Here is a 23,109-nt window from a genome sequence, read left to right on the forward strand (position 1 = left end):
ATATAAAACATACGTATAAAATCCATAATAAAATGCAGCAAATCTGTATTTAGCTATATATATTAAAATCATATTATTAAATTAAATAAGTTTTTGTTATTGTATGCGCATTATTGTTCTCTTTACAATTTTTTAGATGATAAAAAGTTTGTTTTCATTAATTTTCATACTAGTTTATTATATATGATTAAAAAATTACAAAAGAAACTGTAAGATTTATGCCGGTGCTTCAAAAAGTCGACTTTACGTACCGTTGATAAGTTTACTTAATCCTACAACTATTTATTCACCAACCCACATTAAAGCAGCGAGGTGGAATATTCTATAAGCCTTCTCCTCAAATGAAGAGGAGAAAATTTACAGGACTATATTCTTTTTTTTAGAAGAAGTTAGCCTCGAATTCGCGCGGGAAAATGAGATTATTTATGGTTAATAAAATTAAAAAATCTGGGTCTCGATTGCAGCGCTACGTATCGGGTCCAATATAAACTTTGCAGAAACTCACTTAAACACCCAAAAAAATAATCTAAAGTTCAGTACATACTCAAGTTCAAAAGATTTATATATATGTATGTATCTTTGAATGTATTACTAACTAGCTGTGCCCGCGACTTCGTGCGCGTTTTAATTTAGCAAAAAAGTTAATTTTGTAGCCTAAGTTACTCCTTATTACATCAGCTATCTGCCAGTGAAAGTTCAAGTCCATCAAAATCGGTTCAGCCGTTCCAGAGATTAGCAGGAACAAATAGACAAACAAACAGAAATTAATTGAAAAAATGTTATTTTGGTATATTTACCGTCAATACATATGTATTTAGTAAAAAGTGGTTATTTTAATATTACAAACAGACATTTCAATTTTATTATATGTATATTCAATTTAACGGCCAAGTGTTTGTTTAACTTTAAGCACACAATATCCATCGGAATATAAGTTAGAACATTAATTTAATACGTAGAGCGAAAAGAAAAAAAAAAACGTAATTTGAAAGTACGTGTGGCATACGAAATTTCGAAACCAAGTTGCGAGATTAAGACTGCAAACAAAATAAAAAAAAAAGAATTAAAGCCGTGTACACTTACTCGAGTTTTCCTTTTACAATTTAATTATATCATCACATATTATTAATAGCTTAAAATAAATTCAAATTGTATTTGTGCTGACATTATGTTTGTGAAATTAACAAAATAACCTTAACGTATTTTCCTTGTAACTCAACTGTTTCATTCAAATAGGACTAATTTCATATCTCTCCCTCGTGAAATATTGACAACCGACTTTATACTTATACTTACGCTGTTTCTTTGATGTATCTCATAGATATAAAAAATATATAGTCAATGTCACGTCGCTTTTTGACAATTACGACAGTTTTCTGCGGTCAGTTTCGAGTTCGTTACAGAATAGCTCTTCAATTTGTGATCTATGTTAAAAATTCACTCGCAAATTATAAAAGGAAGATGTCGTTATAAAAACACGAGTCATTATAAAGTATTAATTTTATATTATTTTGTATTAGACCTATTATCAGGATTCATTTAATTATATTTGGAGTTAAGATTGTAATTAATACCTAGCAGGATTTTAAGTATAATTCAATAAGCTTTGCATGATGATGTCACCCTTCTTAAGCCTTAATCTTATCTTAGAGATATTATTTAATATTATCTTAGAGATAACAAGCAAGTGCAAGCAGTTCTGGCGATTGCCCTAAAAAGATTTTTATACCTTTTGTGGCGCTTCACCGATGAACGACGACTTGACCATATCGAGGAGACCCAACGCGTGGCGCCCGGGTTTTTGCAGCCTCTCTGTTAGATAAAGATTGTCATATAGGACTGTTATAATTTTTGGTTGCTTTGAAACAAAGCCAAAATAATTTAAAAAATTAGAGTGTTAATTCTTCATCAAGGATGATGGAATCAAGATATGTTTTAAGACGACAGACATACGCACACATAACAACGTATATATTTTTTTCTTTTAAATATATTTCATAGATTAGTCAAGGTTACTAATAGTCGACATTTAAAAAAGCCTAGAGCTCATCAATGTCGCAATACTAGTATTATGGTATGGATGCACTATTGACTTTCCGTCTAAAATTAAGGCGTGGTGAATAATATTTGATTTTTCGAATTCAAGATGCAGTTTAATAGACATTCGATTAACAAATGTGCGTCCTTAAAATTAATTGAATTTTTTTGTGAAAATATAATAATATTTGAAGCCATATATTCACGAAAAGAGCATAGGGTATCATAATAAAAATACATTTATATTTAACAAAAAATAATTTTGTATAAATATTTATTTGAATAAAACCTAATGTATGTCCGTATATATAATGATTAGAGGTATATTTAAAAAAAAAAAAAATGTAGTATGTATGTAAAGAGTCTTGTGTCTGACTATTTATATGGGTTTATTTGAATAAAATGTAATACTGACTTTTAATTTTGACAAACGTACTTTCAGTGAATATCAGCAAAAAGTCATATTCGAGAACGTGTTTTGACTGTAAAATAATAATACTTTTATTTATTCCTAAACATATTAGATTGTACTTGATAGATTTGATTTATGAAATATGTAGGTTGACGTGAACACCATCGACAGACATTGACGCTGTATAATATATCCTTAGATAACCTACGCACCATCAACCTTGTGAACTAATATGTTATATCCATTGAATCTTTAGTTACAAGGACTCACTCACCCTTCAAAAATGAACATATCATGACTGGTAGCGTCTCAGCAACGTAACGGACTTGCAATATACTACAAAGTAGCTGTACTACTTACTCTCATTAAAAAAATAACATTGCCTGTTTTCATAAAATATATTTTTTATTATTTTTAATTTTAATATCAGGGCAAGCATTTTTAGCGAACATGCTATACGTTACATATATACATATTAAACTGGCCACCGCTATACAAGGTGTTTATTATCGTAATAACGTTTAAGGCAATGGATTCGTTCCGATTGCATCAAACATACAATCTTGATACGCAATTTACATACAAATGAATGTTTAAGCGGACCAACGTTTGTTACTTTCTTAATGATATTATAATAGTATTTGTACTTACTACGCAGGTACTTAGTTTCACTTGACGCTATTTGTGATAATAACGTCACGATATAATAAGTAATATACATATGTATATAGAGGTTTACATCTATATTTCAACGTGATGTCCGTCCTGATTTCTTAATTAATAATTAAATTATTAATTTAAAAAAAGAAACTATTTTTTATAAACAACACTACCTACCTAGTACTAAGTTACGAACCATCCAGACCTTAAAAGTACAAAAAAATATATTCCATCAAAATCAATGCAACTGTTTAGGGCTATTGTTATAAATATACGTACATCGCATTTATATATATAATTATATGAATTTCAAAAAAATCCGATTATTTATTGTCCTTGACACAGCGGTTTATACTTATTTTACAATCATTATCATTATATCATTAAGTGGGGGGTATGTGCAAGTCCATTTGTCCCTGATAAGATACAATGCAATCATGTTGCATTTTACTGTGAAGGGTACCAGCCAGTGTACAGACAGTGAAAGAATAAAAAAATATGAGTCGGTAAGATGTGCGTCTTATTTCGTTTTACAAACAGAATGATAGGGTCATCACTTAGAATATTTTAATTAAGAGCTACAGTTGAGCCTGAACTTTCGTCTCGCGAAGAATCATAATTTTAATAAGATTTTTTTTTAATATTTTGTATTTATATTGTATAAGTGTTTTTTATAAATATGATTTATTGTTATTTCTTCTATGGAACCTGGAAATTCATATTTTACATATAATTATTATTTAGGTATACACAGGTTATCTTTAAAACAAATATATATTTTTAATTTCATTATGTAGGTAAAGATAAAGGATTAATTTAATTACGAGGTAACTGAATTTTTATGTTAATTATTAATTACTAATTTATAGATTCGATCGAAACCTATCCACAATTAAAGATCGTTAAAAAAATTAATTTTTAGTCGACAACATATATTCGCAAAATTCGTATTATAGAGATATTTCGATATTAAATCCTTGAAATTCATGACATGACAGTTCAACGGGCGGCCATGTTTGACGTTTACGGGTGCGTTCAGAATGCTGTGTAAAAAATGGTTATTGTTAGTTAAACCACCTAAATAAAAAATATAGATGTTTAATAATTACAACGTTTATAAAATAAATATATATATATATAATATATATGTATGATAAGTTATGATCATCATCTACTATTATATATATTTTTGTGTAAATTTTGAGAAACTGTAACAAAAATGTTACAGTAAAATAAATTTATATCAAAACATACCCAATTATAATCGTGCAAGTTACGCAACGATGATATATAAATTTGGAACTTCAAAACGAGTTTAATAAGTTGTTCATCTTTGTAATGATATGAAAGGACGCCGTTTGAGCGGATATTGCTTAAACGTTGTGTAATAAAAAAGCGTCCGTCAGATTACTTGGTGGTACCACCCACTCATCATATATTTTACCGCCAAACAGCAATACTTTGTAGTGTTGTGTTCTGGGTTGAAGGATGAGTGACCTAGTGTAACATAGGCACAAGGGATCCCAAGGTAGATGGTGCATTGAAGATGTAAGGAATGATTAAAAATTCTTACAGCACCAATGTATATGGGCTAAAAAAATGTTTCAGTTGTTTTTTAGTTGTACTGTGTGACAACTGCAGTCACGTGTAAAGTTAGTTGTTCCTTATGCCTATATATTTAAATATACATAATAAGTCGGTATTCATATTAGACAAGCAATATTCATATTTATTATTAAAAAATGAAAATCTATACACAATAATGATTATAAAATTTATAGGAAAAACTTATCAAAATTAAGTATAATCTTGAGTCGGTTGTTCAAATAAAAGCCATAATTAAAAAAAAAAGTTGTCAATATTTCACATGTGAGATACGAATTGATTCTGTAAGAATTCAATTTTTTCAAATAACATTTCACAGTTGTGTTCTGCGATGAGATTCGAGTTTCTTGTTACGGAATAGCCCTACGGATCCCCTTTAATCATTTGTAAGATGACACATAATACATGTGATGTTCATCTTACTATCTATGCGTATCTAGGCGTTTCATATATATGTTATATAGATAGGAAACAATTGGACCACCTGATGGTTGGTGGTCACCACCGCCAAAACCAAGTCTTACATATTCAATGTGCCACCAACCTTGGGAACTAGAACATCCCTTGTGAACTGTAGCTACTCTGATTGATTCCCCTTCAAAACTGAACATAAAAAGTATCACTAAATACATTGTGAGTGGGTATCTACCAAAATAAGTTTGTATAAAGCCCTCCCGCGAAGTAAAAGGTGGAGTATGTATTTACACAGATAAAAAGAAGTATAATCTAACATCTGTATTTTTTTTTTCTCGAATTGTCCGTTGAGTAACTGTTACACCATTCTAATTTCTATCTCCTCACTCAACTGTGATGTTATTACTTGTGTAATGCGTTATGTTTGTAATGACTGATTATTATTTATGTTTTTAATAACACTATTTATTCCACATAATTAACAACTTCGTTACTGATCTTGATAGCGTTTGGACTGGTTCGATCTCTGGTCACTGTAAAATACTCCCGCGCTATCGGTGGCGGGTTTGATTCTCATTCGCGATAAGTTTTTTATAAGTACAGATTAATGGTGATCGGTATTTTTATTACTTTGAAACGCGACGTAAATAAATATTATACTCTAACTCTGTAAGTTGCTCTGTTGCAAGATGAATCCTTGCTTACCTTTAACAGATATTTGTTGATAGTTTGAGTCCGGGAAAGGACTAAGGATACTTTTTTAAATTCACCCCTCGAATTGGTAGCATGGGGGGTGACGTTTTGTGTAGTGTAATTATAGTTTTATAAATTTCGCGCGGCTTAAGTGCAAATTCTGTAGTATATATATAAAAATCTGTAAATAGCTATCCTCTGTTAGTCAAACAATTCTTTATTATTTGGTAACTACTAAGGAACATAAGAGTTGTCAATAGAAATGGAAATACGATAAAAAAATTCTAAGCTAATTTGATGTAAAAATTCGTGATATTTTTTTCTCAAAATTCTAATATTTCAATAACTCATCAAACGCTAGTCATCATTAAATATTTGAATTACGAATATACATCATCATCGTAAATAAATAGTATAGATTAGAATTAATAAAAAAAGGCGATTGTTATTCAATAACATTAATCCACCAACGTAAATTCATTAATCTCTATGAAGCAAGATCCGTGGTAAAGCGACTCTACATACCAGGTTATAATTTAACTTCTGAAATATGATAAATTATTATCACCTGTGGCAACATTTGTTGCTAATATTTAAGCAAGTTTTTCTTTGATTTCTTTCATATTTTTTTACTGATTTATTATTATAATAAGGTCGTATGTACAGCAAGGCATACAAATTAATTAATCACTGTATATTTTATTAAATAAATATTTGTTTTGCTTGCATTGTTTGAATAGAAAGTCATACATATATATTTATTATAATCTGAATAAAATTCAATTTTGATATTTAATAATAGTTTTAGTAAATATATTACTTTGTATTTCAAATATCGGAAAAGAATTTCTTACCAGTTCTTCTCGGTAGTGCATTCCGAACCGTAAAACTACCACCGGTTCTACGTTGGATAAAACTCTGTAAACTTATGATTTAGGTTTTTATATGATGTGCTTGTAACGCGTAAAAACGCTTACTTGAATATAGTATGTTTTGATTTGATTGAATATAAACTGTATATAATTAATTATGTGGAGCCATAAAATGTAAATTAATTAAAAAATTAAAAAAAATATATACATAAAATCATACTTTTTCTTCGATAAGAATCGATTGGCAATTCAGGAAAACTCCATAAATATGTCTCGTGTAAAATTCATATCCAACGCATATGAAGTTTAAGTAATATTTAATTAGCTTATGAAACCGTAACAAGCGTAACAATCATACTTTTTTATATATATGCCAATCTCTAAACGATTATGTAAATTATTATTATGAGTTTGCACGAATGTTCCTTGGGTTTTATTTCTGGTTTAATTTAATTATTTAAGATGTGAAGCCAGTGTTACTAAAGGCACAAGGAGATTATGTCGACGCCAACCAATGGTGTTTTGAGGAATGGTTGAATTTTCTTACGCATGTATATGGGAGTGATGCCTATTTCCCTTCAGATGGCCCAAGTAGGCTTTTACAAGCACTTTTGAATCATCATTTAACAAACGATATTAAGTAAAGCTACCACCACCGGTTTCGTAATGTAGGTTCTACCGAGAAGAACCGGTAAGAAAATCAGTAGTTACTCTTTTTCAACATCTAAAAATACAGTCACGTCATAAAAAAAAACCATACTTTTCTCGCACATTTATATTTATTAACGACCACGGTCCTCGTTGACCCAGATTAGAAGACGTAAAGCTGAACCAATGACTCCGAATTCGAACCCTGGTTTTTAATTTGTGTTTATAATTTATCTTGTGTCATTGTGAGGAGATCTACTCGTGTCAAATGAAAATTTGGCATATATGTATCAACACGCAGATATATCCAGATTCATTCATTCATTCTCTAGAATATCTCAATCAAATTAATTTAATTGCCAATGGTTACATGTAGCCCTCTGTCGGTCATTATCAAAACTGCAATAAACAATACTTTCACATCACACATGGTTATACGCTATAAAGCAGTTAACGCATAATTAAAATAGATGGCGCAACTGTCTAATAGATTAAACTCACGTTTTCTATTCGAACAATAGAACATGTAACATCGGCTGAATATTTTGCATCCAACTAGCTAAGACAAAATAGAGAAAAAAAAATTATAAAATTTAAAAATAGATTTCATTCTTAATTTTATGTTTTTTTTAATTTGAATTTATTTTTCACATGTTCCGGTGTGTAATAATCAATTTTTGAAAGTTTTTGATTAAGTTCCCCGTATTCTACATGTTCGATGGTTATCACCATGACCGGAAGATTAATCCAGGATTTACGAAGGAATTCATGAACGGTTGATTTAGATATCATTTTTAATTTGATAATAATACAAAAGAAGAGTAATACAACATGAATAATAAAAAAGTTTTAAAAAATGGTATTGAAAATTAATAATCATCTTCAATACAATTTTAAACTCAAAACTATTCAACATTTAAATTATTTAATAAAGCAAAAACAAAAACCGTTCTAGATAATTTCAAATTTCATATACCTACTAATTTACTTTACTATTAAATAATATAATAACTATTAATTGTAGAAATACTTACATCAATAAAATAATCTGTATTATCAATAATCTTCTTATCTAATGAAATATAGGTGAGAATGTATATATCGTCCATGCCCTATCTCCGATAAAAAAACATTTGAACGGTCGTAATTTTATCGTTAGCAGCTTGTAAAATTCCCGCTGCTGGCCTCCTCTCCTTTCAAGGAGAAGGTTTCGAGCATATTCCACCACGCTGCTCCAATACGGGTTGCTGGAATACACATGTGGCAGAATTTCGTTGAAATTAGACACATGCAGGTTTCCTCGCGATGTTTTCCTTCACCGCCGAACACGAGATGAATTATAAACACAAATTAAGCACCTGAAAATTCAGTGGTGCTTCCCTGGGTTTGAACCCGAAATCTTCGGTTAAGATGCACGCGTTCTAACCACTGGGCCATCTCTGCTCGTAATTTTATCAAGCAAATATATTTGAATTTATAATGATGTCCTACAAAAACGGGATTTGAACTTGCGACCTCGGAATCTTAGCTACTAAACCAACGAGTCAATGTATGGAAACAACTTGAGTATGAAATTGTAACTTTAATAGAAGTCCAATCATACTAGTTTATAAACTCAAACTATTAAGAATTTTGTATGCCACCTGATGGTTACTGGTGCATGCATAAGTACTGTAAGAAATATTAACCATATTTTACATCCTTAATGCGCAACTAATCTCGAAAACTACGATGTTATTTGCGCCCATAGTTACACTGGTTCTCTCGCCCTTCAAACCGGAACACAACAATACTTAGTATTAATTACTGTTCGGCGGTGGAGAATATGATGACTGATAGAGCTTGATACTAAAAATCCTAATTAAAATATAACGTTAAATGTAAAAAAAATGTATTATAAAAGTTTTGAAATATTCCGCTTCGTAATATTCATGACCTTAGAGGTCTTAATTATTTTTTTATTTCACTATCTTTTTGTCCACATTTATACACGATAGTATTTCGTGTGAGATCAAACACAATGGGACAATATGCTCATTGTTTTGCAGTAAAGTACGTCTGGGTGATTCAATAAGAACGTACTCCGAAGATCTTTACATCGTCGGATACTATGAAATATATTTTTTTATTCATTATTTAAAATGAATTGTCGAAATCAATTATTTCTCAATCATAATGATCCGTACATTATTAATAAATGAATTCGAAATTTGAAATAATTTTTAAATTATAAAATGAAATATAATCTGGTTATTATAAATAATAATGCTAATCCTGCAAGCTTTAGTCCGTCGATATTATCATCAGAGGTTTTAAAAGGATTAGATTATTTACATAAATTAGAATTATAAAACGGTCGATATAAACGCACCTTGGACTTGTAATAAGTCAATTGATATATAAGGAACTAAATAAATAGTATTTTACTTAAACATATAACAAACCTGTGGATATAAACGAACCTAAACAGTAGTATTACGCTCACGATATGCCCTACTTGTGTGAGGTCTACCATAGTTACAAATTGTTCATTTATCAAATAGTATTTAATTAAAGCATAATTCTACTAGACTGTACCACGACTTGTAATGTTTGTCTATAATTATAATGCAATTACATTGATAAATTATCCTTATTCTTAATAAAGGGGTAAAGAACGGTAACATTAACTTGGGTGTATAAAATTAATATATATATATATATATATATATATATATATAATTATAATTCGTGGTTTTAATACCTCATTAACAAGACACAAAAAAAAAAAAAATTATTCCTGTAAAATGAATCTTTAGGAGAGGAAAGGAAAGGAAGGTAAGTTTATTAATATAATATGCATAGTATAAGGAAATTAACAGTATTTCATATAACTAATCAATTTTGTATACTCACAAATTGCCAAAAAAAAATCCGCTGGGCTTTCACTGCCGGTTCTTCCCAGGTCAAGATAATTTTTTTCCGAATTGTTGGTGTTTAATTTGACAATCAATAAGTAAGTGTAATGCTTCTTTATTGAATAAAGTAATTTGATTTTATTTGGAGACTTAATATTTCATCTTACTCAACTGATAAAAGTACTAAACTTATGTACATACATATAGAAGATGCAGAGCGTTTAAAACTAGGCTTAAAACGCTGTGCAGTTTTTTAACCATTCTAATTTTAAACTATTGACGTGAGAGGCTTGAATCTCATTATCATGTTTTTTATGTTCAAATGATTTAAGTAAAAACATTTATATAGAAAATCTGTTAATACTATTATAGATTTACGAGCGTACATAATACGACAATTAACTAACTGTATTATAATTGTTATACTATAAAATTTGAGTTATAAACATAAAATCAATATTAATAAAACTTTAATATTTATGATAATATCATTAATATTTCTGCATACTAAATTGTCAAGAACGATTTGTATTTGTTTCAATTACTGCCATTGAAAACATTTTTTTCATAATATACTACAATTATTGTATACTGAAAATAATCATAAAAATTAAAAACTTTTTTTCATAATATAAAATGTAACAAAATATTGAATGTCGTTATCAAAACGTTTAAATTAAATATTATAAGAGTCATTTAGTTAATTATTAATAATAATAATAATGATTATTATATTTGCAACTATTTTTTTAAACGATTTTTCATTATAAATTTTATAATAAGCTATAATAGCTTTGATCTGTATCTGTGTAAATCTTATAATTATAGTATATAGTACCCATAGGGTAAACCCTTATCGTCTTCTGTCTATCAAGAATAGTAATAGTAAGGTCATTTAAATTTACTCAGAAAGCACATAACGTATTCCGGTATCAAAATTCTCAAAAAGATTGTTAAGGAACCCTTGAAGCACAAGTTCGACTAGCACTTGATCTACTATTAAATTAATTTCTACTAGTTTATTTTAATCGCATTTTAAAATACCACGTAGCATACCCAAGGTTGTCAACTCCTTACTTCCACGACTCTATATAGCGTGACCTCTGTCTTGCTTCCTGGTCAAAAAACATCGAACCTTTCTTTTACTCGAGCTCTGTTTCGTTAAATCTTTGTGCTCAATATAGCCACAAAAAGTTTTTATTTTCGGTTATATATAGAGTTTATATTAAAAATAAAACGAATAGCTTTATTATCTTATTTTTATTTATTTCGTATATTACAGTCGACTTAACCTATTAATGGTAACATTTGCATCACATCGTACACGTACCCCTGTACCTTCTGTACACTTATATGACATGAAATCTCATAGAAGGACAGTTTAAATAGTCAAAAGAAAATTTTGCTGTGTCCCGGCCGAGAGAGGCGAGATATAAATAGCGCTGGTGACGATAGCGGATGATAAACTAACTTAATTTACTTAGTGCTCGTAGTAGGAGCCTCCGAAACTCAAGTGGCTGTTGTGATCGTGCTCGTTGACGAAGACTGGGTACTTAACTGGTACTGGGTACGGCTTCTCTACTGGGACGGGAATGTGCTTCTCAATATGCACGGGGTAGGGCCTGTCGACGGGCACCTTGACTGGGACGGGCACGGGCCTTTCTACTTCAACGGGGACGTGCTTGTATACTGGGTAGGGCTCTGGCACGGGCACCTTGACGGGCACAGCCACGGGTCTGTCAACATGGACGGGGTAAGGCCTGTCTACTGGTACATGTACGGGGTAAGCGACGGGCTTCTCGACTGGCACAGCAACGGGCACTGGCTTTTCGACGGGGTAAGGAGCTGGTACATGTACGGGGTAAGGCCTGTCAACGGGAACCTTTACGGGCACACCGACGTGCTTAATGACTGGGTAGGGCTGGGGAACGGGTACCTTAACTTCGACGGGGTATGGCACGTGTTTCTCAACGGGGTAGGGCTGAGGTACGGGCACCTTGACGGGGTAAGGAACGTGCTTCTCTACTGGGTAAGGTTGGGGCACCAACACTTTGACGGGGTAAGGCCTGTCGACGGGCACGTGGACTGGGTAGGGCACTTTCTTCTCTACTGGGTACGGAGCTGGTACGTGTACGGGAACTTTGACGTATTCTTTAACGGGATAAGGCACATGTTTGACGACCTCGTAGGGTTGGGGTACGGGTACCTTTACTGGGTATGGCACGTGCTTCTCAACGGGGTAAGGTACGGGCCTGTCGACTGGTACGGCGTATGGGACTCCTTTGACGAGTGTGATAGTTCTTGTGACATCGGTGCGACCACCAAGGTCGATTCCGTAGCCAGAGTGAGCTAGAGTTCCTTCGTCGACGAAGTTGTAAGCGCCTCCGTGACCGTGACCGCTACCAATATAGCCGACGTCGAGACCACTGATGCCATATCCATATCCTAAGTTCAGGAGACCACGTTTGTCCAACTTTTTCTCGAGGCCCTCAGCCTTTTGTTCTGTAGATTTCTTCTCGCTGGCAGCTACTGCTGCTACCAGCAGAAAAACTAAACAGATCTGTGAATAATAAAAAAAAAATATTAGCGTGTCACAATATCAATTAGTTAAAATTGCGCATGTTTTCCGATACGCACGATGATGAAAATGCGTCCTCGCGTGTGCATATTTGTCGTGACATTTATGCAAATAATGCTATGGAAGCGATCAATCATGTCGAACCAACAAGAGTGTCATTATGTCAACAGCGATACGAAATTGCTACTAGCATTAAAGTTTTTGAGACAAAAAAAAAATGTTTGGTTTGTTTTTGCGGAACTGATCATTGAATGGTATATTTGACTTTATGACTGTAGAAAAATTATTATTATTAATACGGATAAAAGACATTTTTAATTTTAATTTAGTTGTACAAATGTGTTATATTAAATAATGTCAAAGAGTATGTTTAACCAAATCTGTATCGAACAACTTAACCTAGATTTATTCATTATGTAAAACAAACATGGAGACGAATATGATTGCTCCACTGTTGAAACAAATGTGACACTTATGACAAAATTAAATGCAATCTTTACTAATCCAGACGATAGGAGATAGTCTGTTACTAAAATTAATCTATCGAAATACTTGATATTCGCATAATTTGTTCATATATGATAATAACAAAACCAACCATCCACAAATGATTATTATATCTAAATTATATATAACTTTTATGAAGTATTCACTTTTAATTGTACTTTGACGTTGACGTAAATATGTAAGTTTTATCGTCAATATAGTGAAAATGATATAAAAACGGTAAAAATATCAGTCGGCTATTACGAAATCGATTGCGTTCGTGTCATCTGACAGAATGTCAAGTAGTAAACACTTAAAAAAATTACAATTGAACTCTTACGCAATAACGGAATATGAGAAAAACGTCACATTTTTATTGACCAACCTCATTACTTTAAATATGAAAATGTTGCTAGTATCAATAAATAAATTATTCTACTTATTAATGAATAATTTTTGATCAAAATACAAAATAGGCTGTATGTATGTCTTCAAGTCGCAATAAAAAAAAAACATTTAATAAACATTTATGCTTACGATCCTGGTTATAAGTTGCCTTTTAAATTCTTATACCATTTATTGATTTAAGTGTTATTATAATTGTTAATGTCGACTATAATTTAAACACTATAAACCGCAACAAAAAGTTTATTTCGTGTACTCTTATTATATGTATGATATAATTGAATAAAAAGTTATTATATATTAATAATGATTTATTTTAATTTTTTTACATTTTATATGCTTTATGAACTTAAGCAATTCGAAGTCTAAATAAACAGTACGCGTTAATTTGTTATTGCGTATGGGAAAATATAGGAGTCTTTCGCAACAACGTCCCACCATACAATAGATGGATTGTAAGGTTAATTCCGAACTCTGTTAGTTCATTTGTGCTTATTATTATGAGAAATGTTACATTACCACTTAGATATATAAGGGGAAGCCTTGACTCTTTGTATGAAACAAACAATATTTTTTTTATCGTTTGATTCTATTTTCAGAAGTAATATTCTTTTATAATAATAATGATACTAATTAATAAATATTGATGGATTAAATCATACGTACTAGCTCTTATCTAATTCTGACGTGTTTGAGGAGTTTTTTTATAGACGCCAAGCATCAAACGAGATCGACCGGTCTTAGACGCCTTTTAAGGTGAGCCAGGTTATACAGGATACAAATAAATGAGTCGTTTTGTAATATAGTATTCGCATTGAATGAATTTCAAATACTGACAACATAATTAACCTTTTTTCCAGTAAATAGTTAAACGTAAGTCATCTGTAAGTATTTTTGTGCGACGATTCGTGTTTTTTAAAAAAAAAATAATGATTAGTTAAAATTTATTTAATTTAAATCTACGACTACATTAGATAGATACATTATGTTTTTTTATAAAGTTTGTTTAAGTCTTTAAGTTTTTTTTTTTATTAATACGGTAAATTTATTTGAACCGTATTTATTCAGCCTAGACATTATAAAACAGACCTAGCTTACTCTAACACTAATAACATAGAACGTACAAAATATGAATGTAAGAAAATGCAAATATTTAAATATAGCCTTATAGCATAAGGTTTACGAAAACCAGTCGATACAGGACATTGTGTAAGGTATAATTTTCTCAAGTAGCGACAATTATTATAGGTTAATTTGAAACAGACAAACAAGCTATCAATTTAAGAATTAATAGTTTGATCGTTAAGACTTTTGTGGATAAACAAATCATTATTTTTAAGGCACACACATAAATGTAATTTTGTATAAATATTTTATCTTTATTTTGTTACAGCAGGACTCATTAGAAAACTTAGTTAAACGGTCTAGAGTTCAGTATCTAGAGTTTTTTTAATCTATTCTTTGTTGCAATTAACTTAGCTCCATATATTTAAACAACAATTCAAATAATAATGCATAATAGTTATATATTAATTTAAACAGCTCTTTGGTCTAAATCAATAAGCATTTTACATAATCCAATAATACTTCACCTATAACGTTAATATAAAACATTATTTAACAAGATAATATATTTTTTTGTCCTCGTTACGGGTATGTTACAGTGACTTAGGTATTTACGATACGATTTTATGTAATGTGTTAGTTTAGATCTGTTTATCCCGTAATTGTGTTACATAAGTAACAAGATAGCCTATAGCAACTTAATACCTAGGTTTCATGGTCTCTCTTCCTAGTTCGCGCCAAACCTGTCTTAATCAATGAAGGAAAAGCATTGTGATGCAATAGGTAAAGTAACGCATTGTTTAAATTAAATTTCTATGCGTTTATTTAATACATTACATCCTCCTTATTTGTTAGACTCTTTTTACATAACTAATGGAATGTGAATGAATATTTGTATCGTTGATAAGTGATAGAAAAAAAATGAAATTTACATGATTGGCCCTCAAAATAGTTTTTAATATTTGATAATTAATAAAATACTTGAATAATTCTTTTAATTAAAAAAAAAATACTTTTAATATTTTACGAATGCATTATATCCGAGTATGATAGTTAGGCGATAGTTATTTAAACGAAACGGAAACTATTGCGTTTCATTATTTATACTTGATTTCAGATTAAATTCAATTAGATCGTCGTTTAAGGAATGATATATTTAATAAAATATTTAGCTAAATATTATGAAATTATAAGTATTTTTTACAAATAACTCCGATTAATTTAATCATTTAACTTCTTAAGATTTATGAAACGTTTATAATTGGACGTTGAAACTTTAATGGCTGCAATTTTAATCGCATATAAGGTTTGACAATGACTACGGTAACGAAACAGATGTTTATCTAATCCGCAATGATCGGTATTATGTATTGCGTGTTGACTTCAAAAAAGTGTGTCATATCCCGTTTAGATCGCACACCGTGACGAGTTTCATATTAAAAAACTCATTGATACACAACACTGATCGGCTCGGGAGACACGGATTTACGATACACTTTTTTGAAGTCACTTCACTGCACTCACTAACACTTATAATGACTTTAATGACTTCACTCACCGTCTTCATTATGCCTCTTGAAAGGTGGTTGGAGTCGGGAATCGGACTGGATGCAAAACTGACGGTGCCTTGTGTTTTTATAGTTGTTTATTTGGTAGAACTTTCGCTAGCCCCTCTAAATGTTGGGACCGAGCGAGTTTTGCTACGAGAGTCCTTCGTACTTGTACGTTCGATCGACATGCGGGGGATAGACGCGCCGTGCGTTCGTTTATTAAAAAATTATAAATATTTTTTTTCTCTATTAGATGCGTTTTCGACCAGTGTGCGGTATTTTGGAATTTGGATGTTTTATAGTGTATGATTAGATCAATTAGAATATTTACGTTCGACTCATTAATTAAAGCATTTATTGTATTTTAATTATAATTATATTTTATTTTAACTACAACTAATAAAAAGTATGTTACTCAGTGTCTTTAAAACGTTACGGCTTTTGAATTACTCTTATTGTAATTGTTATGAAAGATGCTTACTTAGTCTCGTGAAGTAATTTTAGCAGATCTTTGTAATTCACAATATTTATTAAGAAATTTTTATTTTGTTTCACATATCGCGGAGGACTCTTTGAATATGTTTTTGTTTTAGTTTTTTTTTAGTATAAACATAGCAAAGGATCAACCTTTCGATTTGGTTGTAGGATTATGGCAATATTTTGTAGTTATATGAGGTTTGTTGGCATAAGGGATGCAAAGTTAGTTGGCTTACATCCTCTATATTAGTAGGCATTTGTTTTTTTGATACTTGTAAATTGACAATCTAATAATTTGGAGTGAATTACTGCTATGTATCTAGACTAAATATAAATACTAATTTAAATAACTAATGCTTACTTTGCGTAATATATGGCGTAATCGATTTATTTTTGATTCGCGTTACGCAAGTATAATATGATAAAATTTCAATAAATATTCAATCATCAAACATAATCTTTATAATATATAAATTATTATTAGGTATAAATGCGAAAGTAAGACTGTATGTACGTCTGTTACACTACATGACCAAGTCACAGAGCCAATTTTGATATCATTTGGTTCGGTACTCCGAACCGCTTGAACTCGGTTTAAATGAAAATAAAAACAATTATTAAATTGAAACTATACAAATGGCGCGACCGTGGGTTAACTTAGTTATTTCTACGTTGGACTTTTTAGTGTTTTTAATATCAAATTAAAATGTATACAGAACTCCTTAAGTTAACCTAGATTTCTTTGGAAATGCAAAATCATACTTTAAGAATAATCATTATCAATAGGACGAGAATGCACCAAAATATAAGTTCAACAAAGAGAACATAAATATAACGACGATTTTGATTTAAATAACTGCCAAGGTCGAATATATTATTATAATGAAGATATTTTAATTAACATAACTACCATGTTTTGAATCGTTACGAAATCGTCTGTAAGTTTTCATTTCTTATAAGATATATTAGATGAATATGTTTTGAATAATTATAAAGTATTATGAGGTTAAAATGTAAAAGGATGTTGGAAAGTAGCTCCTGACACATGAACTGAAAAAAAAAAACATTTTTATATTTAAGATACGTCATGTTGAGGGATGGGCAAGAAGAAAGTACCTATATTTATAATTCAATTCATCTCGTAATCGGTGGTAAGGAAAACCTCGTAAGGAAATATTTTTCGGATAAAAATCAGTCACATATGTATCTATATGTACATATTATGCCAGAAATAAAATTGTTACCTATATAGTTTAAAGATTATTTTAACATAGTTTCGTTGCTTTCACTTATTAACGAAAATAGCATTAAATGGATTGTTACCCACGACCGTATAAAGATCAAGTAACTTATTCATACAGACATTTAATCGTCTATGTCATTCCCACACACTCGCAAATTACAAACACAAATACACCCACATTAAAACGACTATTTCTCGTGAATAAGTTCTGAATTCCGATTTATTTCACAACGTCAGTTCGATTTTCAATTTTCGATTCGACCAATCACGTTTCCGTTTGATTGTTATCTCGCTGAAGGACTCAAAAATCAAAGAACATTGAGCTCGCTTAATACATTTAGTATTAAAAAATATTAATATGGAAAAACGGATGCGTAGAATTCTTTAACACATTAGTTTATTATGTACTTACTGTCTTTAAATGGTCAATAATTATCTCGTTGAATATTCATTAATTACGTGTTATAAGCTGTATCTTTGTCAGTTGACAGAGATATAAGATACAGATTAAATACAGTAATTAAAAGTAAGGTGAACTAGAAATTACGATTATTCCGTAACATAGATCGTACTACGTAATGTCATGACTCGGTGTGGTTAGAAAACCTATATTTAACGTCAAATATCTTTGAACATTGGGAACGCATAAATTTCTCCTGACCGAATAATAATAATAAACCCCAGCTAAGTAACATCTACTTTGCATCAGGAAAATATTATATGGATGGTATCACCTACTCATCAGGTATGCTGCCTTTAAGTTAGTGAGCCAGTGTAACATAACAAACACAAATTAAGGTTAGTTGCGAATTGACGATGTAAGGAATGGTTAATCTTTGCCTATCCGTCTATTTTATAAAAATAAAAATACCATAAACAAAAAATATCAAACAATAAATTACCACACAAAAAAAATGTCATATCATGAACAAACCTAGTTAAAATACTATGACAAATTTTGCAACATTATAACACATTAAACAGTCAATATTATGATGCTAATATGGCTTTTATTTTAATAGGCATAAGAGTCATTTGTACTGATAAAGATGCTACACGCTAGAGTTTATTACGTATGTTGCATGTGACCGAGTTCCCATTACATTGGAAAGGTGCTCTCAATGCGAATCAAACCTGAGACCTGACCGGTTCACTGTCCTTGAACTCTTCTGGCCCTAAATGGGTGCAATGGACTTATAATGAACATACGATGCCGATATAGAGAGTAAATCGTAACATAAGATTATTATTGTTATTTTAATTTTAACTTAGATTTATCGACTCACGTACAACACTAATTTGGCTGAAACTTAATTATAATAACACCAAACTGCTGTTTCTGTAAAAAAATACCCTGAATGGTAATTGAACCCGTGGAACACTAATTCTTAATAATACAATAATTATTCATCTATTTAATTACAATTATAAACAGGTTTAATCTTTTTTGCATTGTTGTCCAATAGTAAGACTTCGATAAAAAATGATTCAGCCTAATAATTGATTTTATTTAAAATAAATTGAATTTCGAATGTTTAATAATAGTTAAAAACTAACAAATTATAAATATAAGTTTATGACATTTGTTGACTAGTGTATTAAAATCTTATGTACTTTGGTTCAACAGCATTTTTCTGCTATTATTAAAATTAAGTAAGGCATTCATAAAAACTAACGTATCTCAGTTGGTCAAAAAGCGACGATAATACTTTATTAAAAAAAGTAAAATTGAGGATATAAAAATACTAAAATGTTTTGTCTTTGTCTATTTATATATGTATATTAATGACTTAACGTTTTAAATTTTGTAATTAACTTGACGTTACACAAAATAATAATCATCCGATATTTTGAATTAAAATTTATTAAACTAATTTCCCGCTCCGACTTCGTATGGGTAAAATGCATTCAAAATTCCACTTGCTTCCCTAAAATCCGTTCTTATTAATCGTCTACGTTGCGATAAGAGTATCTAGTTAAATTTCAAGTCCACTAAGACCTACAGTTTTGGAGATCACGTGATGAGTCAGTCAGGGGTTAGCTAAATAATGCAGATTCCAACTTTCATGGTTGAATTACTTTGTTGGACCATTTAAAACATGATTGGAATTTTCAGTCTTAACACCAACAATACTTTCTTTTAACTATTAACTCTTGATTTTTTACCAGGATTTGAACCTGTTACTTTTTGTTTAGATTCCATGTGTCTAATTAAGATATTTTTTTCGTATTAAGAGCGATTGATCTCGTGGTTAATCTTGATAAGAAACAAGGTTGAATTTCAGAGCTGAATATAATAAGTATGCATTAGATGTGTGTTAAAATCTAGGTCACAATTAATATATTTATTGAAATGAAGTATATTTTAGTAAAGGTGTTTTGCTTGTTAAATATAATTTAAGATGTTGGTCAAATGGGCCAGATGTTTTTCTAGCCAAATTATAGCCAGTAAGCATACATTACATTCGCCCTGAACATACATAAACACTGGCATCATAAGAAAGATGAACCACTTCTTACCCTGATGACACCACAGCATAATCACTAAGCTAGCTAAGTAAGGAACATTAACTAACCCGCATATCGTCAACGTACCAACAACCTTGGGAACATAGATTTTATATTCTTCATATACGTGTTACACCAGCTTACTCACCCCTCTAAATTAATAACTTCGAATAGACGATACCCAACCAGATCTGACAGCACAAAGCCCTACAATAAGTAAACTAAATTACAACGAATATTTTTTAACTGTTAAAAATAAAAAAAAAACTTCGATAAGACACACACACACACAGAGCCGGACCAACAATTTCAACTCCATCCTGATACAATTCCATCACCCTTGAAACCAGCTTCTGGCTAACAGGAGCAATACGTTAATAGACATACTAATTATGACCCCGAGTAAGTGTACTAATTAAAATTGTAGTCTTTATTATGTCCGATAATAAATAAAGTACAATCCACCCACGGCTGCATCCCACTGTGAGTGGTAGATATTAGGTACCCTATGAGATCAGTCCGGGTATAAGCTGGTTCTATGACAAATGTCGGACACGTGATTAGGCATGAAAGATATGAACTTGCAATTATGATGGGAAAAGTTGCCGGAAGGAGAGCTGTTGGGCGCAGAAAAAAGTCTTGGCTGTGCAATATCCGAGAATGGACGGAAATTGCGAGTGCTGTCGATCTCTTTCGCCTTACGAAGAACAAGAAGGAGTATTTAAAGCTGACTGCCAACCTTCGCTAGTCGGAGTGGCACTCGAAGAAGAAGAATGACAAATGTCACCAAATTCCATTTAGCCGATATGAGTGAATAAATCATCAATCATCCAAACCTACAATCTTCAACTATTCTAAACTGAAAAAGTAATTTTATATAGGATAGATATTAATGTTCCTAAAGAACAGGAAAAAAGGTAAAAAACATCAGCTTTGCAGTACCTATTTCGTTGTTACCTAATAATAAAACGACCATACAAAGAGTGTACCAAACTACAATGGACTTAAACGTTTTTTTATTTCTACGCCTACATCAATATTTCGAAAGGTTTTCGCCCAAGTTCAAGTTAATTGCGCAACCTTGGTGTTTTTTTTTTATTACTTGTTTCGTATTTGAACGTTTACTTTGTTTAAATGCCAATAGTATTTTTAACTACGAACGTTTTGAGATTTATTATACGAATTAACCTAAAGGTTATTCAGAAGTAACGGATACTTTTCCGAGTGTTTCATGGTCCACATTCACGATGCGTTATTTTATATGTAAGCAGACTGCCAAATTTGCCATTTTAAGTGGTCAACAGCGCTCATATACAATAAAAGCACTGCAATTTTTTTACCATCCTTTATATCATCAATGCATCATCAACATTGGGACTAAAATGGTATACCTGTAGTATACCTGACTCACGCATTCTTTATATCGGAACATAACAATAGTATGGATCGGTGTTTGGTTATAATATATAGACTCTTACAAATACCAAGTGACAATGCCACTAAATAACTTGTATATAAAAAGTAATACTCTAAATTAATCCAATAATTAATTTTCATATAATATGAAAAACGAAACTCCTTATAAACAAAGTTACTCAAAAAAAATAGTTCAATAACCTGATGTCAATATCGTAACCAGTTCAAGGTTACATTTACATCATTATTAATAAATCAAACAAACAAACGTGTCCTCAATTATATGAATCGTTTAATTTCATTCGTGTCGTATTAATAATATCGTTTTCGTTAGTTTCGAAAGAAAGAACAAGAATAGACATCAGACAAGACAATAATAAAATATATCGTAGTCTTTTTTATATTAAAAATGAAAAATACTCGTATCTTTTTTGAAAAAGCGCTTCAATATTAAAGACAAATTATATTAAATTACTGCGTTATTTAAATTAAATAGCATTCAGAATACGTTTTCAGATTATCGAATCATGTTGTTATTATAAATATAATGTTAAATTTATTTTATATTGAAATTTTATAATAAAAATAAAAATCGTAACTTATAAAAAAATATAGATGTACAATGTAATAAAACACAACAATGGTACACTTATTAACATTATTAAGACTTCAATTATTATACGGTATTCTACTTTGCACAAGTCCGTCTGGGAGGTACCACCCACTCATCACATATTATACCGCCATCCAGGAATACTTTGTATTATTGTGTTCCGGTATAAAGTGTGAGTGAGCAAGTGTAACTACAAGAACAAAGGGCATAACAACTTAGTTCCTTCTAAAGGTGCCAATATCTACCACCATCACATGGCACATTTGTCCGTCCACCTTAATAAAAAAAAAATATATATATAAAAAATAATAATAAACATAACTTGTCTGAAGTCTGCACATGTCTTATCATGTGAAGATTGCACTGCGGAAATTAACTTTTAAATGATTACAGCTAGGTCAAGACCAAATTTCTCACCTCTATGTTAATTTCTTAACACCACATTCTATACTATTAAGCGATAAGCTGAATATGTTTAACTATAGCTAAAATTCATAGTTTAGACGACTTTATATTTATTGGTTTATGTC

At 30.7% G+C, this 23,109-nt stretch overlaps 2 protein-coding genes across 2 annotated transcripts in view; one reads left to right on the plus strand and one right to left on the minus strand.

Annotated features, from left to right (window-relative positions):
• Positions 1–23,109, plus strand: part of LOC125065330 (angiotensin-converting enzyme) — a 161,858-nt gene that overhangs the window by 97,377 nt on the left and 41,372 nt on the right. The window lies entirely within an intron of this gene.
• On the minus strand, positions 11,484–16,402 carry LOC125065332 (skin secretory protein xP2-like). The gene is made up of 2 exons (XM_047672880.1): positions 16,331–16,402; positions 11,484–12,798 (listed from the first exon to the last, which is right to left on the minus strand). The coding sequence occupies exons 1-2, from the start codon at positions 16,337–16,339 to the stop codon at positions 11,719–11,721; spliced, it is 1,089 nt and encodes a 362-aa protein (XP_047528836.1). The 5' UTR covers positions 16,340–16,402; the 3' UTR covers positions 11,484–11,718.

Source organism: Vanessa atalanta, chromosome 7 (genome assembly GCF_905147765.1).
Source record: "Vanessa atalanta chromosome 7, ilVanAtal1.2, whole genome shotgun sequence".
Classification (NCBI taxonomy): Eukaryota; Metazoa; Arthropoda; class Insecta; order Lepidoptera; family Nymphalidae; genus Vanessa; species Vanessa atalanta.